Source organism: Schistocerca americana, chromosome 2, assembly GCF_021461395.2.
Source record: "Schistocerca americana isolate TAMUIC-IGC-003095 chromosome 2, iqSchAmer2.1, whole genome shotgun sequence".
NCBI lineage: Eukaryota > Metazoa > Arthropoda > Insecta > Orthoptera > Acrididae > Schistocerca > Schistocerca americana.
In genome coordinates, this window is record NC_060120.1 from 415,932,993 (window position 1) to 415,951,757 (window position 18,765).

The window sequence follows — 18,765 nt, forward strand, 5'->3', positions numbered from 1 at the left end:
TGGACCTCAAGTAGAGGTGGTAAAGGGAAAGACTCCAGCTCGGAGAGAAGGGATCGCGTGTGAACCGCAATTGAGAGTCCTGAGTTGGGCCGCAGATGAACTGCCACAGGTGGGAAAAGGAGACGGTAATTCGGATGCTCAAGAGAACTACAAATGTGTGCAACTTAATTGGCGAGCAGTTGTGCACATCAGATCTGCAATGGAGGGACTCCAGCCTCCACCAGGACACTGGTCACCTAACTCATTCTAAAACCTCCTGTCACTAGGCAAATACCACAGTGGTGCACTGGGTCGAGTTAACGCAACGCTGAGGGTGCCGCCACACCGTAAACCAGACTCCCATGGTCAAGGCAGGATTCAACAAGAGCTCTGTAGAGCCAGCAGCATAGAGCAATGTGCACCCCACTTGCTGTTTCTCAGGCAGTGGACAGCACTGAGGTGCTGCCAGCACTCCCACTTAAGCTGATGAAGGTGAGGTAGCCAAGTCAATTGGGCATCATAAACCAGTCCTAAGAATCGATACGTCTTCACTAGTGAGGGGATTGTCATTAAGGTAAAGTTCAGGTTCCAGATGACCGGTACGACGCTGACAGAAGTGCATGACACACGACTTCACGGCTGAAAACTGGAAGCCGTGGGCTAGAGCCTATGACTGCATCTTGTGAATGCTCCCTGTAGGCACTGCTCAGCAACTCCAGTACTGAAGTGGCAATACGAAATGCAAAAGTCATCTGCATACAGAGAAGGGGAGACCGACGGCCCTACAGCTGCTACAAAGCCGTTAATGGGCACTAAAAATAGAGAGACACTCAACAGGGAGCACTGCGGAACGTCCATCCTGAATATGGGGGGGAACTATGGGAGGCACCAACTTGGACATGGAAAGTACAGAGTGACAGGAAGTTTCGGATAAAAATCAGGAGCAGGCCCTGGAGACCCCACTCATACAATGTGACAAGGATATGATGTCACCAGGTCATGTGGTCATGTTGTATGCTTTAAGTAAGTCAAAAAAGATGGCAACCAGGTGTTGGCGTCTGGAAAATGCTGTTCGGCTGACAGACTCGAGGGACACAAGATTATCAGTGGTAGAACAACCCTGGCGGAAGCCACCTTGACATGGAGCTAGTAGGCCGCATGACTCCAGGACCCAACCCACCCGCCGACACACCATATGTTCCAGCAGCTTAAAGAGAACATCGGTGAGGCTGATGGGGCTGATAGCTATCCACATCAAGTGCGGATTATAGCACTGGAATGATGGTACTCTCCTGCCATTGAGATGGAAATATGCCATCACACCAGATCTGGTTGAAGATGACGAGGAGATATCACTTGTAGTCAGACGAGATATGTTTAATCATCTGACTGTGGATCTGATCCAGCCCAGGAGCTGTGTTGGAGCAATGTGCAAGGGTGCTGAGGAACTTCCACTCTGTAAATGGGGCATTATAGGGCTCACTGTGGCGTGTAGTGAACAAGAGGACTTTCCTTTCCACCCGCCGTTTGAGAATGTAAAAGGCTGAGGGGTAGTTCTCCGACGCAGAGTCTCGAGCATAGTGCTCAGCAATTGTGTTTGCGTCGGTAGACAGCAAGCCATTGATGTTAACGCCAGGGACACCTGTTGGGGTCTAGTACCCAAAAAGACATCTGATCTTCGTCCAGACTTGGGAAGGTGACGTATGGCACCCAATGGTCGACATATATCTTTCCCAACACCCCTGTTTCCGTCGTTTTATACGCACCCTAATACGGGCATGGAGCCGCTTAAAGGCTACTAGGTGCTCTAGGGAAGGGTGCCCCTTATGTCACTGTAGAGCTCGCCAACGCTCCTTAATTGCCTCAGCAACTTCCAGTGACCACCAAGGGACTGTCTTTCACTGGGGGCACCCTAAAAAATGAGGGATCGCGTTTTCCGCTGCAGAAATTATCGTTGTAGTGACCTGCTCAATCACAACATTGGTGGCACCTCATGGGGGAGATTCAACGGTGACAGCAGAGGTGAAGGCTACCCAGTCTGCCTTGTTTAAAGTCCATCTGGGCAGGCATCTGTGGGCACGACGCTGAGGGAGTGACAGGAAGATGGGGAAGTGACCACTACCACACAGGTAGTGCCGAAGGTGTGTCAGAAGTGCACAAGTAGCAGCAAGTGGCTTATTTAGCATTCATATAAGCGTAGCAGTAAAGTTGAAAATATGTTTGAGTGTTCTTAGCCCACTTGTTTAGTTAAATCCGTCAAATTATTGTGTAGTTTCATAATTAGCAGGAGCAGATTTGCATTTTAATATCTGTGACGTGTAAAGTTGCGTAGTCGTCTGTCATTTGTTTATTTCTTTCAAATACTCTTTGTATGTTACTGACAGTACAGTTAGTCTTCTGCCGCCGAGCAGTGTGTCAGAAGTGCGCAAGTAGCAGCATTACTGCATTTACTAGGCAGTCTTGTATTTTAACAACCATTTAAATTTTGTGTCGAATTGTTTGTGCGCTCTGTAGATTAGTTCAGACGTTCTTTGCACAACAGTATTTAGCATGGATAGGCATGCAACTGCTGTGTTCGGATGCGGGCTGAGTTGACATCCCTTCGCTCCCAGCTTCAGGCAGTGTTGGCTTCGGTCACACAGCTTGAGGCTGTTGCCAATGGGCATCACTGTGGGGGTCCGGACGGGGGTTTGTCAGGGACGGTCAGCTCGTCCCACGCATCCCCCGATCAGACTACGGGCTGTCCGGGATACTGCCTACATTGAGGCTGACTCCTCACCCGTGGTACAGTGGGAGGTCGTCTCGAGGTGTGGCAGTGGGTGAAAAACATTCCGGAGGGCTGAACGGAAGGCCTCTCCAGTTTGTCTGACGAACCGGTTTCAGGCTGTGTCTCCGGCTGATATTGATCTTCGGCCGGACATAGCTGCTTGTCCTGTTCCAGAGGTTGCCCCTCAGTCTGCAAGATCTGGGTGGTCGCAGAGGGTGGGATTACTGGTAGTTGGGAGCTCCAATGTCAGGTGCTTAATGGGGCCCCTTAGGGATATGGCTGCAAGGGAGTGGAAGAAAACCAATGTACACTTCGTGTGCATACCGGGGGGAGTCATTCCAGATGTGGAAAGGGTCCTTCCGGATGCCAAGAAGGGTACAGCGTGCACCCATCTGCAGGTGGTCACACAAGTCGGCACCAATGATGTGTGTCACTATGGATAGGAGAAAATCCTCTCCGGCTTCCGGCGGGCTATCTGATTCGGTGAAGACTGCAAGCCTCGCTAGTGGGATGAAAGCAGAGCTCACCATCCGTAGCATCGTCGACAGGACTGACTGCGGACCTTTGTTACAGAGCCGAGTGGAGGGTCTGAATCAGAGGCTGAGATGGTTCTGCGACCGTGTGGGCTGCAGATTCCTTGACTTGCGCCATAGTGTGGTGGGGTTTTGGGTTACGGTGGATAGGTCAGGAATCCACTACACACAGCAAGGTGGCTACACGGGTAGCAGGGGTTGTGTGGCATGGACTGAACGGTTTTTTAGATTAGATGGCCTCAGGCAAGTACAGAAAGGGCAAAGTCAGGACATGCGGGCACTAAGCAGCAATCGGTATTGTAATTGTAAACTGTCGAAGCTGCGTTGGTAAAGTACCGGAACTTCACGCGCTGATAGAAAGCACCGAAGCTGAAATCTTTATAGGTACAGAAAGCTGGCTGAAGCCAGAGATAAATTCTGCCAAATTTTTTGCAAAGGCACAGATGGTGTTTAGAAAGGATAGATTGCATGCAACCGGTGGTGGTGTGTTTGTCGCTATTAGTAGTAGTTTATCCTGTAGTGGAATAGAAGTGGATAGTTCCTGTGAATTATTATGGGTGGAGGTTATACTCAACAACCGAGCTAAGTTAATAATTGGCTCCTTTTACCAACCTCCCGACTCAGCAGCATTAGTGGCAGAACAACTGAGAGAAAAATCTGGAATACATTTCACATAAATTTCTTCAGCATGTTATAGTCTTAGGTGGAGATTTCAATTTACCAGATGTAGACTGGGACACTCAGATGTTTAGGACGGGTGGTACGGACAGAGCATCAAGTGACATTATACTGAGTGCACTATCCAAAAATTACCTAGAGCAATTAAACAGAGAACCGACTCTTGGAGATGACATCTTGGACCTATTGATAATAAACACACCCAAACTTTTCGACTCTGTAAGCGAAGAACAGGGAATCAGTGATCACAAGGCCATTGCAGCAACCCTGAATATGGAAGTAAATAGGAATATAAAAAAAGGGAGGAAGGTTTATCCGTTTAGAAAGAGTAATACGAGGCAGATTTCAGACTACCTAAAAGATCAAAACGAAAATTTCTGTTCCGACACTGACAATGTTGAGTGTTTATGGAAAAAGTTCAAGGTAGTCGTAAAATGCGTTTTAGACAGGTACGTGCCGAGTAAAACTGTGAGGAATGGGAAAAACCCACTGTGGTTCAACAACAAAGTTAGGAAACTACTGCAAAAGCAAAGAGAGCTTCACTGCAAATTGAAATGCAGAAAAACCTCTCAGACAAACTGAAGATAAACAATGTCAAAGTTAGCGAAAGGAGGGCTATGCGTGAAGCATTCAGTGAATTCGAAAGTAAAATTTTATGTACCGACTTGACAGAAAAGCCTAGGAAGTTCTTGTTTTAGATTAAATCAGTAAGTGGATCGAAACAGCATATCCAGACACACTGGGATGATAATGATATTGAAACAGAGGATGACACGTGTAAAGCTGAAATACTAAACACCTTTTCCCAAAGCTGTTTCACAGAGGAAGACCGCACTGCAGTTCCTTCTCTAAATCCTCGCATGAACGAAAAAATGGCTGACATCGAAATAAGTGTCCAAGGAATAGAAAAGAAACTGAAATCACTCAACAGAGAAAAGTCCACTGGACCTGACGGGATACCAATTCGATTCTACACAGAGTACGTGAAAGAACTTGCCCCCCTTCTAACAGCCGTGTACCTCAAGTCTATAGAGGAACGGAAGGTTCCAAATGATTGGAAAAGAGCACAGGTGGTTCCAGTTTTCAAGAAGGGTCATCGAGCAGATGTGCCAAACTATAGGCCTATATCTCTGACATCGATCTGTTATAGAATTTTAGAACATGTTTTTTGCTTGCGTACCAAGTTATTTCTGGAAACCCAGAATCTACTCTGTAGGAATCAACATGGATTCTGGAAACAGTGATCGTGTGAGACCCAACTCACTTTATTTGTTCATGAGACCCAGAAGATATTAGATACAGGCTCCCAGGTAGGTGCCATTTTCCTAGACTTTCAGAAGGCGTTCAATACAGTTCCACACTGTCGCCTGATAAACAAAGTAAGAGCCTACAGAATATCAGACCAGCTGTGTGACTGGATTGAAGAGTTTTTAGCAAACAGAACACAGCATGTTGTTCTCAATGGACAGATGTCTACAGACGTTAAAGTTGCCTCTGGCGTGCCACAGGGGAGTGTTATGGGACCATTGCTTTTTCACAATATATATAAATGACGTAGTAGATAGTCTCGGAAATTCCATATGGCTTTTTGTGGATGATGCTGTAGTATACAGAGAACTTGCAGCATTAGAAAATTGCAGCCAAATGTAGGAAGATCTGGAGCGGATAGGCACTTGGTGCAGGGGGTGGCAACTGACCCGTATCATAGACAAATGTAATGTATCGCGAATACATAGAAATATTATATGATTATATGATAGCGGAACAAACACTGGTAGCAGTTGCTTCTGTAAAATATCTGGGAGTATGCATACGGAACAATTTGAAGTGGAATGATCATATAAAATTAATTGTTGGTAAGGTGGGTGCCAGGATGAGAGTCATTGGGAGAGTCCTTAGAAAATGTAGTCCATCAGCAAAGGAGGTGGCTTACAAAACACTCGTTTGACCTATGCTTGAGCATTGCTTAACAGTGTGGGATCCGAACCAGGCCGGGTTGACAGAGGAGATAGAGAAGATCCAAAGAAGAGCAGCACATTTCGTCAGAGGGTTATTTGGTAAGCTTGATAGCATTACGGAGATGTTTAGAAAACTCAAGTGGCAGACTCTGCAAGAGAGGCACTCTGCATCGCGGTGTAACTTGCTGTCCAGGTTTCGAGAGGGTGTGTTTCTGGATGAGGTATCGAATATATTGCTTCCCCCTACTTATACCTCCCGAGGAGACCACGAATGTAAAATAAGAGAGATTCGAGCACACATGGAGGCTTTCCAGCAGTCATTCTTCCCACAAACTATATGCGACTGGAACAGGAAAGGGAGGTAATGACAGTGACACGTGAAGTGCCCTCCACCACACACCGTTGGGTTGCTTGCGGAGTATAAATGTACATGTAGATGTGCTCTCCAGTGGATAGATGGGAGAAGTCCTGGGCTGCAAATTGATAAATCAATAGCCAAGTAACTACCATGAGCCACACTGAAATGTGTGGCCGCCCCAGTTTTTAAGAGGCACAGGTCGAGTTGGGACAGTTCATTTTCGACATCTCTGCCACGGTCAGTAAGCAAGGTACTACCCCATAAGTGGTTATGGGCATTAAAATCTCCCAAAAGTAGGAAAAGTTTGATCACCTCCCTAATCAGGTTACACAGACTAATTTTGAGAGATTCCGCAAATCCTCATTGATTTGTTCACAACTTTCATGTGATACTACTTTCTTGTAGACTACAGCATCAGGGTTACTGCACCATCTGGAGGTGCATATCCTGACATCCACACTTCAAGAGGAGTTTGAAGGGGCACTGGTTCACTACATACTGAGTTCAGGACATAAACACAAACTCCACCTGACACACTATTACATTTGCTACAGTTCTTGTAATATCCCCTGTAGCCGTGAACAGCAGGGGTACACATTGCCGGGAACCAGGTTTCCTGCAGGGCAGTGCAGAAAGCAGGTGTAAAGCTTAGCAGGTGTAAAGCTTAACAGTTGCCATTGCTCAGCCAGGTGGTGGAAAAAACTGCTGCAATTCCACTGGAGGGTGATGCGGTCGTGAGATTGGGAAAGCATGAAACACTCAATGAGGCAGTCTGTGCCTCAGGGTCACCTGCTGCCACCAACTTATTTCCTGAACAGGCTATATCCATTGTGTCTGAGGGTCTGGCACGATCTAGGTCCTCAGCGGACGCCAGAATCTTCACCTCATCCTCAGGCGCAGAGCTTGTAGGCAGCGGTGGTGTGGGTGCCACCGCAATTCCCTTGGTCTTGGGGGGGTCTTCTTTCTCACTGATCCTTGGGTTTTTCTGGCTGGCAAGGCTTCACTGATTCAGTTTCCGGGACTGAGGATGATCGTGAAGCCCTACAACAAGCTGCTTTTGGGCACTTCAGCCACTGGCAGGTGTCAGCTTTCCCACTAGCAGAAACCTGAGAAGGGAGTGACCCAAAGGCTCCCTTGCTAGCGAGAGGAGCAGAAGAAGACTTATGCTTCTCCGACTGAGAAGTGGGGACTGGTGTCCCCAATGGCTCTACATCTACATCTACATATATATTTCACTAGCCACCAAGTGGTGTGACGCGGAGGGCACAATTCACACCAAAGTTGTATTTCTCCCCCTCTGTTCCACTCACAGATCCCGCAAGTGAAAAATGACTGTCTGAACACCTCAATACGAGCTCTTATTTCCCTTATCTTTGAATGGTGATCATTGTGCGATTTGAAAGTTGGTGGTAATAATATATGCTCTACATCCTCGGTGAAGATCAGATTTTGGGATTTAGTGAGCAGCTCCCTCCGTTTAACACTCGTCTATCTGCAAGTGTGTTCCACTTGAAACTTTCTATGAGATTTGTAATGCTCTCACAATCTAAAGTTCGCTTTGCTCATTACTTGTGTAATCTGATCATTCCATTTGAGATCATTTCAAATAGTCACACCCAGATACTTGACGGATGTTACCAATTCCAAAGGCTGGGCATTTATTTTGTACTTGTACATTAAAGGGGATTTTTGTCTTGTTATACACAGTAGGTTACACTTACTAATATTGAGAGAACTGTCAGTCATTACACCACGCATTTATTTTCTGCAAATCCTCATTGATTTGTTCACAACTTTCATGTGATACTACTTTCTTGTAGACTACAGCATCATCGGCAAACAGTCTAATGCCGCTGTCAATACCATCAACCAGATCGTTTATGTAAATCGTAAAAAGCAGCAGACCTATTACGCTGCCTGGGGCACACTTGAAGTTACGCTTGTTTCTGTTGAAGTCACCCATTCAGGACGACATACTGCTCTCTGTCTGTTAGAAAACTTTCTATCCAACCGCATACGTATTCGGATAGACCGAAAAAGCGCACTTTTTGGAGCAAGCGACAGTGAGGAACTGAATCGAATGCCTTTCGAAAGTCAAGAAATATGGCATCGACCTGGCATCTAGAGCCTATTGTATATCGTGCACATAGTGGGCCAGCTCTGTCTCGCATGTCTAAAACCGTGCTGGTTTCTGCAGATGAGCTTCTCAGAGTCTAGAAAGGTCATTAAGTCTGAACACAAAATATGTCCCATGATTCTACAACAAATCCATGACAGTGAAATTGGCCTGTAATTATGTGCATCAGATTTTCTATCCTTTTGATAGATTGCTATGACCTGGGCCTTCTTCCAGTCCCGTGGAACTTTCCGCTGTTCCAATGATCTCTGACAGGTGATGGATAAGAATGGTGCTATGTTTGTAGCATAGTCAATATATAATCTTATGGGGATACCGTCTGAGTCAGATGCCTTCCTGACGTCTAGGGATCTTAACTGTTTTACAATCCCAGATACACTAAACACTATGTCAGCCATTCTTGCGTTTGTTCAATAATTGAAAGAGGGAATGGTGCTGCAGTCCTATACCATAAACGAGTTTTTGAAAGTTGGGTTTAGAATTTTGGCCTTCTGTTTATCATCATCCGTTACATTACCCGTACTGTCAGCAAGAGAAGGTATTGAATTATTTGTAGTGTTCATAGATTTTACATATGACCAAAATTTTTTGGGGTTATTTTTAGAATCTGCAGATAAAATATTGCTTTCAAATTCGTTAAAAGAATCTCTCATTCACCTTTTGACAGCTGCTTTCATTTTGCATAATTTCTGTTTGTCAGTGGGGCAGTGACTACATTTAAAACAACTGTGCAAAATTCTCTGCTTTCTCAGCAACTTCCTAATATGTTTGTTGTACCAAGGGGGACAGGTGTAGTCTTTTGGCTCTGAGAGCCAACTGGAACTCGCGGAACTGATTGGGCTACAACTGTTCTCGTAGCAGCGGCATAAGAAGAGGTCATAGCCACAGGATGTAGGCCCTCAAATTTCCTCTTGGCCTCAGTGTAGGTCAGTCGGTCCAGGGTCTTGCATTCCACGATTTTCCTTTCTTGCTGTAAAATCCTGCAATCTGGTGAGCAAGGGGAATGATGCTCTCCGCAGTTGACACAGATGTGAGGTAGGGCACATGGAGTACCGGGATGGGATGGACGTCCACAATCTCAACATGTGATTGTGGGAAGCACAGTGGGAAGACATATGTCTGAAATTCCAACACTTAAAGCACCGCATTGGGGGAGGGATATACGGCTTGATATCACAGCAGTAGACCATCACCTTGACTTTCTCGAGTAATGTGTCATCCTCGAACGCCAAGATGAAGGCACCGGTGACAACCTGATTATCCCTCAGACCCCGAGGGATGTGCTGGACGAAATGAACTCCTTGCCACTCTAAGTTGGCGCGCAGCTAGTCATCAGACTGCAAAAGGAGGTCACTGTGGGATATAATACCCTGGACCATATTTAAGCTCTTATGACACGTGATGGTAACGGAAACATCCCCCAGCTTGGCACAAGTGAGTAATGCCCATGACTGGGCAGAGGATGCCGTTTTTATCAAGACTGACCCTGACCGCATTTTGGACAAGCCCTCCATCTCCCCAAACTTGTCCTCTAAAAACTGAGGCTTCATTGAAACAATGGAATCCCCATCAGCTCTCATACATATGAGGTACCAGGGTGAATAAGATTCGCTCCCCTCCTTATCCTGGCATTCCTCCCATGGTGTGGCCAAGGAGGGGAACGATTTAGGATCATATTTCCTTGCATTGCACTGAGACTTGGAACACTTAGAGACTGCTGGCCTTTGATCACTAGCAAGATATGACGTGGCATGCTTCATCGCGTTTCATCTGCCCTGATGCCACCCACCCACCCCGACCAGGGGCCCTCCCCACAGGTGCCACCTGGAAGGATGGCCATTGCCAGAAGTCCCGATGCCCCAGGGTGACAGGCATCTACACCTTGGCATACGTGGGGAGTTAACGGTGCAGGCATCAGCAGAGTGATCCCTGTGTAGTCAGGGGGGCTACAACCAACAGGGTACATGGTGGCCTCTCCACAACAGACTGGCTACCGTGATGGTTATGAGGTGCCAAGAATTCAATGGTCACTGTCAGCGCAGAAAACGACACTGTATATTGGGCGGAGGATATCACACCCAGGAAGATGTCCTCACTCAAGAGATGGAAAATGAGCCGGACTACAATGCCACAACGAGAAAGTGGATCTCAATGTGCGATGCACCATGTAAGGCGCCCTTTCCCAATTGGCTCGTTCTTTGGGAAAATTTTGAAAAATGGAGGTCAAACCCTACAGGGGACCATCACATAAAGGCCAAAAGGTGCGAGAATCCTTTTAGTCACCTCTTACGACAGGCAGGAATACCTCAGACCTATTCTAACCCCTGGGTCTGCAGGGGGAATGGATTATTGGAAAAGAAATTCATTCAGGATAGCTCCAAATTTTCGCATTGCTCCACAATTGTTCTGAGTTATATGCACAGAGAAAACTCTCCATTTTTATGCCACTTTGTTTCTACAATTGAGTTGTGATTGATCATGAAGTTCTTTCTGCTGCTAAACGGAATGGAATAAACTTCCTAATTTTTAACTTCTTAAAATGTCACTGTGCTTATGGATATCTTACATTTGCCTTGTTATCCATAAGCTGAACCTGCCAATGCCAAAAATAAAATCGCTGAGCTTTTAAAGTTTCTCACCACGAATCACTCATTTATAATTTTCTACAATTTCCAGCTAAATCAACTTGTTAAACGCACGTTATATTTTTCCAAAATATCTTCATGGAATTATGAGATGCTGTGGGAACAATGTTAACTAACAGAACATCAGACTGATGTCAGATATTGTGCACTGAATTCAATTGTAGCAAAAATAAGTAAATAAGTAAATAAATAAATAAATAAGAAATAAGAAATACTGTGTGCAGCTCTTTGTGAAGCATGACTGTGAATTTATTCATGATTGGAATCAAAATCATGCTTACAGTTGAGATGTTTGTATCTGATGCCTTACTTCACTAACAGTTGCTGTCGCTTCTAATAAGGTGATCTTGTCAGATGAGTGTTGATCCCATACATTTTAGGTATGAAACTTTTTTTTTTTTTTTGTGGTTCAATGTGAAGTACAGAGATCAAGCGCTCCACAAAAGGTATGTCTACCACTGATGATCAAAAAGTGACTTTAACAATTCCTAAACTTCATCCCATACAATTTGTTATCTTCGGCAACTGCCGTTCAAGGATTCAAGTTTTCACAGGTCACTAATAAGGGACTCACTTCATACATGTGCTCATTATCCCACAAGTCATCTTCTTTAAAAGTATTTGCTCAATGTCTTACTTCTTGAAGTGCTACATACGTCTCAGTGCCCAAAGTTCAATCTGTCTGAAAAAACTCTAGACTGCTGGATCATGGATGTGTGTGTAAATTTTTAACTGCACCCACTGTGTAATATGTGTAAAATACAATGCAGTATGGTGCCATGGATGGAAATAAATTAGCACATCTCACAAACAACACTAAAGGACATGGTGGAAAGTTTGAGTATAAACAACTATTAAAGTTCTCAACAATAATTAAAAATTATATACAGGCGGTCACTTTATGAACCCAAGAAACCAAAAAGGCCATCATAATGTATCTATGTCAATAATACCCTTCCTATCATTCTGGACTGAAATTCCATCTCACAGAGCGCAAAGACATTAAAATGTGGCCAATTTACTTAACTGCACTTTCAAATCAGTTTCAAGTTAACCACCTAAGAGATATAGTAACGTTGCATGATATTATTGCTTGCCATCTAGGTGCCAGAGTGGTGTGCCAGTCAGAAGATGGGTGTGTGACATGTACTGCTCAGAGAGAGAGATGTGTCACCTGCGTGCTGTCCGCCCCCGGTAGCTGAGTGGTCAGCGCGACAGGATGTCAATCCTAAGGGCCCAGGTTCGATTCCCGGCTGGGTCGGAGATTTTCTCCGCTCAGGGACTGGGTGTTGTTTTGTCCTAATCATCGTCATTTCAACCCCATTGACGCGCAAATCGCAGAAGTGACGTCAAATCGAAAGACTTGCACCCGGCGAACGGTCTACCCAACGGGAGGCCCTAGTCACACGACATTATTATTACTATTATACCTGTGTGCTCTGTCTCTGTTCCGCACGGCACTTCCAGCTGTTCTTTCCCCTGACACCTGACAATGCTGGCTATGTTCCATGTGTGGACAGTAGCTTCTGCTTCTAACTCTTTCAAAAAATATATACCTCAAAAAACTATAGCTTCAGCTTGTTAATGCAAAACTTGATGTGTTTGCTTCAGGTCCCCCCGTATGAACATAGCATTAATACACCTATAATAAAGTGAAAATCAATGCCAAATGTTTTAAACACTCCCTGAAGTGCAGGCTATGGGTATGGGTGGCAAATGTCACCACTGGCCAGTACCCCACGCAGCACAGTGTTCATCGCTATTAGCCACGGCTCTACTTCCTGTGTTCTTATGTGCATGCAATTCCAACATGTAGTCCTCTCATTTCAAATGGCAGCAATGTACTGGACACCTGCATTTGATGAATTATTAAGTACACTATCTCGTTTTTTAACAGGCACTGGACAGAAGTTTGGAATATAAACCAAAGTACAGTTACTGAGAAACACAATCTATCTATCTCCGCCCTTGCATAAATACTAGTCATCACCAAGACTTTGTTTCCCTGTCAAGTATTACATTACCAAAACACACACACACACACACACACACACACACACACACACACACACACACACACACCACCTCAACTATGTTAGTGATGACGCATATCCCACTTGCTCAGGACTGGTATCTGGTGTATTAATATTGCAATATTTTAAGTAGTGATGAGTTAGAATTACCTGTTTGAGAATCAAGAAATGGCATTCGCAGTCTTCTTTCAATACACAAGCGTGTATTATAAGTCGCTGAATTCTCAATTGTTTCTCTGTAAGTGGCATCATTGAAGAAGCTGCAAGAAAGATATAAGGTGAAAATTCACTAATAATTAAAGCATCAGTTTTGTAACTAAGTAGCTAACATGAATTTGGGAAACAGAAACTCAGACACAAAATAATAATCGCTTTAGCAGCTAAGTACTACTTTCCAAAGACAAACAACTTTTATCTAAGAATCAGTATAGATTCAGAAAACACCACTAATGAGAAACAAAGTTTGTTTTCTTCATATGTGACATCTTCCAAATATTAGATGGAACTGAACAGGTACATTATGCATTCTTAGATTTCTGAAAGATAATGAATTTGTTGACTGCTATTGAAGATATTATCAGCTGCATGTTCTAAAACACACATAATTCAAGCAATTTACTCATAGAACCTAGTACATTTATAATGGGCAATCAATGTTCAGCAGAATTGATGTTAACAGAGGACGTGTGACAAGCAAATCATAATATGTCCACCACCAGTGTTGTAAATATAGATACATGATTCATTAAGAAAGTTCTGCAGCACAATCATAGTACCTGCTGACAGTACTGTTGTCTATGAGAAAGTACTGTCTTATAATTGTAATGAAAATCATCACGACTTGGACTATATTTGCACTTGGGGCAACTGAATACCAAGTCTCTTTTAATGCATATAAATGCACACATTGTCATACATTGGTGTTTATTAAACACCTTTCATTCAAATGCTTTCAATTATACAGCACCCTTTTTATATTTCTTATTTTATCATTAAAAATTGTATATAAAATATGAACAAGAGAGAGTATCAATTAAAATACATATATTTTGCAAACAAAGGCTTCTAAAAAATCAGTTTTCTCTAGAAATGTGCAATCTATTTGTGAAAAAAAGCATACCACTGAAGATCTGCAGCAAGTTTACTCTATAAACAAATAATCTTTTCAGAACGGTGTTTAAGTTTAGTAACACACTGTGAGGAAAAGTGAAATGAGTATCGATGAATTTGTTCAGGTAGAAAGTAATTAATGGCCTGCTCTCTGTTTAATGCATTTCACATGGGACTTTCAATACATAACATCCCTTTTCCATTCTCTACTTTTACATATTTCAAATTTGATGTTCATCTGCATTTATGTGAAGTTTTGAACAATTTTAACACATGGCAGAGCTATAATGAACCATCAAGATGACAGCCACACAAGACACACGTTACAAACAAGGTGCTGTAATTGAAATGGGTGTGTAAAAAGGAATCTTGATGAAAATCCATAAAATTTTGAGTGCAGTGTACGGTAATAATGTAATTGATAGGAATACTGTTGTGCATTGGGTAAAGAGAGGTAAAGTGTCAGGGAGTGCAGAAACTGAACTCTTTGATTGGTCACCCACAGCCCAGACCTGGCACCCTCAGATTTCCATCTGTTTGCATCTCTTAAGGAATCTCAACACAGGACACACTTTGAAGATAAGAACATAATTCATGAAGTGAAAACATGGCTACAATCGCAGGAAAGAATTTTACTAACAGGGAATACATGCTAACAACATAACACTGGTATAAGTCTGTAGAACATGATGGAGACACTATATAATAATGGTAAATGCAAAAAAAATAAAAATAAAAATAAAAATTAAAAAAAAAAAAAAAATGCTGGTTAATATTACACCCAAATTCTGACTCTTAAAAAAAATATGTTCTGATATAAGAACTGTGGGGGATTATGTATTGAACAACTGTCAAAAATTTAAAAATAATTTTTGGTGTAGTCTTCAGTATGAAGATTTGTTTGATGCAGCTCTCCAGAATGGTCTATCTCGTGCAAGTATTTTCCTATAAACATCCTACATCCACTTAAATCTTACTCCACCTAGGCAAACTGTACCCTGACCCTCCAACAACAACCCCCCCCCCCTTTCCAAATTACCAATTCACTGATGTTCAGGATGTGTCCAGTCAACCTACTTCCATGTTTAGTGAAGTTGTGGCACATAGCTCTCCTCCCTCAATTTGATTAGTTATTAAATCTATCAATCTAATCAACAAAATTCTTCTATAGCACCACAATGGTGAGCACAGGATAACCTCAAAGAGGATCACGAGTCTGTCACCCCTAAAGCTAATACACATATTTGTGTCACTGATAGGTTTCAAAACTATCTGTTTTATGTGATTTTCCAATAATGTTATTAGAACAGTTCTGCAATAATTTTGGTTTCGTGTCTTTTTTTTTTTCAGTCAAGTATGGGGTGGCTGCTACCACTCCCATGTAGTATGGTATGAGTGAAAAGTATGTAAAAACGAAATGAGGTTTTCTCATAAGTTTTCAATGGATCCCAGTGAGAAACCTGGAGGTCGGAAAAAGTATACAGCAGCCGCTTTTAGCTTACACTCTATACTTAATCCTGAGTAAACAATTTTGTATGAAAACTCAATTTCTAGTTAATTTCATATTACACAATCATTTGCATGATAAATCTAAATGTAGTGTAACAAGTTATTTTACATTCACATTGCCAATTACTTTGTACATATGGTCACATGCTGACCATTATTATTATCATTATTATTATTATTAATAATAATTATTATTATTAGATATGGGCGTCAAACGAGTGCATCACAGCAATGGACTAATTATGGGAAGTCAGTGAAACAGCTGCAAATCAAGTGCGGAAGTGGCCAACACTGGCCAAAAGTTTCCTCTAGAATGTTCAAGAACGTTGAGTAATTCCAAGAAAACAGAGAAATTTCAATGAAAATATATTTATTGAGATACAGTTTCCAAAACAGGGGCAAAATAAAGCTAAAAGTATATATTTTAACATGTGATTATCATTTTACAAAACTTTCATTGTAGAACACGTAAATTTTCCCATCCATCATTGCCTTTTCTCTGGTGAACAAAAGCAATGGAACAGTGTATTATTGCAAACTTGTCTGTAGTCCAGTGGGGAATTCTTGAGAGCACAAGACTTAAAAAGGAAGTCAGAAAGAAGTAGATTTGTGCATTAGAAGTTAATTTGATGCGAATATTGTTTAAAAATTAATTATTTTGATTTCAGTATAAACTGTACACGTAACTCAAAAACATCATTAAGTTTTCGGGACTAGTGCAGCAGGGGATACAACCAGTCGGCTTTGGACAATGACGTCACAAGTGGCCAATAGAGAAGCGATTCTTCTTAGTGTTGTAGCTCCCTTCAGTGGCTGATAAGTGTTTTTTGGCTTTAAAAAAAAAAAAAATCTCACGAGATAGAATAAACAGATCCACTTTATTAAGCAATCAGTAAAAAAACGAAACTGAAACATAACAGCAAAAGCGAAAATGGTAAACTGCTCTCTGGCGACTTGTGACGTCATTGTCCAAAGCCGACGGGTTGTATCCCCTGCTACACTAGACCCAAGTTTTCTTTACAAAAAGTACATTTATGGAGCTGTACAAGGGAACACTGTGAAAGTATGCTGGTTTACATGTAGGACTCAGCTGTTACACTCTTGGTAAAATTAAAGTATGTTAAGAATGAGATGTGTGTGTCACAGGTAGGACATTACACACTGCATTCTCTGCAATGTCTCAAGCTATGTTAGACAACAGGTTATGAGAAATATTGTTTTAGAATGAAGGAACATGTTTTGGGCACTTATTCTGCCAAACAGCATAATAAAAGATATTTTTAACTAAATTTCATATTACAATACATAGCAACAATGGCATCTAAGGTATCCAAAATTTTAGAGAAAAGTTGACATATCAGCTGCATTTATAAAATGAAGAAAGTGTGATAAGAAAAGAAGGCAAATGATAAGAAAAACAATGACTGACAACACAGCACTTCAGAATTAAAGAAACAGTGTGAAAGAGAACAAAAACACTGTTACAGAATGAAGAAGAAAGAACAGTCCTGTAACTCACTAGTTCAACCTTATAAGTCAGCAAGTTTACTAGGAAAGGCAGTCAGTAGAACAAAGACAGCATTGCCCTAGAGTTCCAATAAAAGAAGAGTTGTGGTGAAGTAGTTGTTATCAGAATATCCAGAAATTGAAGCTGCTACCGCTTCTTCCACAACAGAAATACCACTGTATGGAAATAAAGTTTGTATAAAGAACTTCTTTCACAAGTCCAAAATTCTTTCTCAAGAGATGACATCTCACGATGTCTTACAGAAAAGAGATTGTTTGGTTGTTAGAGACATAATTACCAAAGAAAAGTGAATTGTGCAGAAAAGAATAATGTTGACAATAGTTACGGAATATATGAACTTTTTAAATCTGACTTTCTGCATCTTACAGCTGTGGCGAACAAAAGTCAATTTTATATTCTTTGACCCACTCTTGTTTAACCAACATCTAAAACGCCACATAATGTTTGTATCTGTAAGTAAGATTCCAATATGGAGTTTCTTGTAAAATGTTTAAGTGATGGATTTCAAAATTTTCTAAATACTGCCAAAACACTGGTTCCTAAGTTAGTTTGTACTACAGATTATGAAAAGTGTTTGACACAAAACTGTGTTAATTGTAAGTTAGAAGCCAGTGATCGCAGTCTTATATGTGACAGTGACATGTATGAAGAAGTATGTTGACGTAATGGAAAGGAGGCAAGGAAGGGCTGAAGATGTTACTGAAACTGGTTGTGTAAAAGATGTACTCTAGGATATTGCGCACCAGTTACCAGTGTTCACTTATTTCATTTTGTGAAGCAAACACAATCATACCACTTCCAGACATCAAAGTCATTCATAATACCAAATGCTGTAGTTCTGCAAATTTATTCTTCAGAAAGTTATACACTTACTATGCAGGACAAAATTCAGAGTGCACATTGATCACGTGGTCAAGTTATCATATTTGCAGCAGTGGCATGTTTGGTTGGAGACTGGCTCTGAGCCTATGATAACAGCCATGAATCAAATCATGGCAAGCACTAGGTTTGGACATTCTTATTAGAAGTCATGAAAATGTTGAAAATGAAGTTTCCACAAATTAATGAGCAACACATATTTTCCAATGGATGTGCTGGACAGCTGAAAATAAATTCACACTTACAAATATGACTTTTTAGGCAACATGTTGGAGATTAGGTCTGTCAACTGGAGTTTTTTGTCACAGCACAAGGCATGGGTGCTGTTGGTGGCATGGGCAAAGAAAGCACTTTGGAACAGGGTGAAATCCAACAGTTTCAATGTACAAATTGCAGAGAACTTTGCTGAATATGCCAAACACTGCATGAAGCCAACTAGAGTGATTTAGGTTATCAAGGAAAGAACTGCGGAAAATGTTAAGATCCTGGAACAGAGATTGGCTGAAGTCTGTCCTATTCCCAAGTTGCAGTCATTACATTATTTTTCTTGTGTCAAAGAAGGTCTGCTTAAAGTTGGGGCAACAGCAAAATCAGAGTTGCAGTCTGTTGTTACATTGCCAGGATTAAAACAACAAGAAAAAGATCAGTGTT

The 18,765-nt window shown here is 42.1% G+C and overlaps 1 protein-coding gene across 3 annotated transcripts in view; it reads right to left on the reverse strand.

Moving 5' to 3' along the window:
* LOC124594894 (zinc finger protein ubi-d4) overlaps positions 1-18,765 on the reverse strand; it is a 256,583-nt gene that overhangs the window by 212,567 nt on the left and 25,251 nt on the right. For all 3 annotated transcript variants that reach the window (XM_047133370.1, XM_047133369.1, XM_047133367.1), the window contains exon 2: positions 13,239-13,348. In XM_047133370.1, coding sequence (XP_046989326.1) covers positions 13,239-13,348 — 110 coding nt within the window. The remainder of the gene's footprint in view (positions 1-13,238; positions 13,349-18,765) is intronic.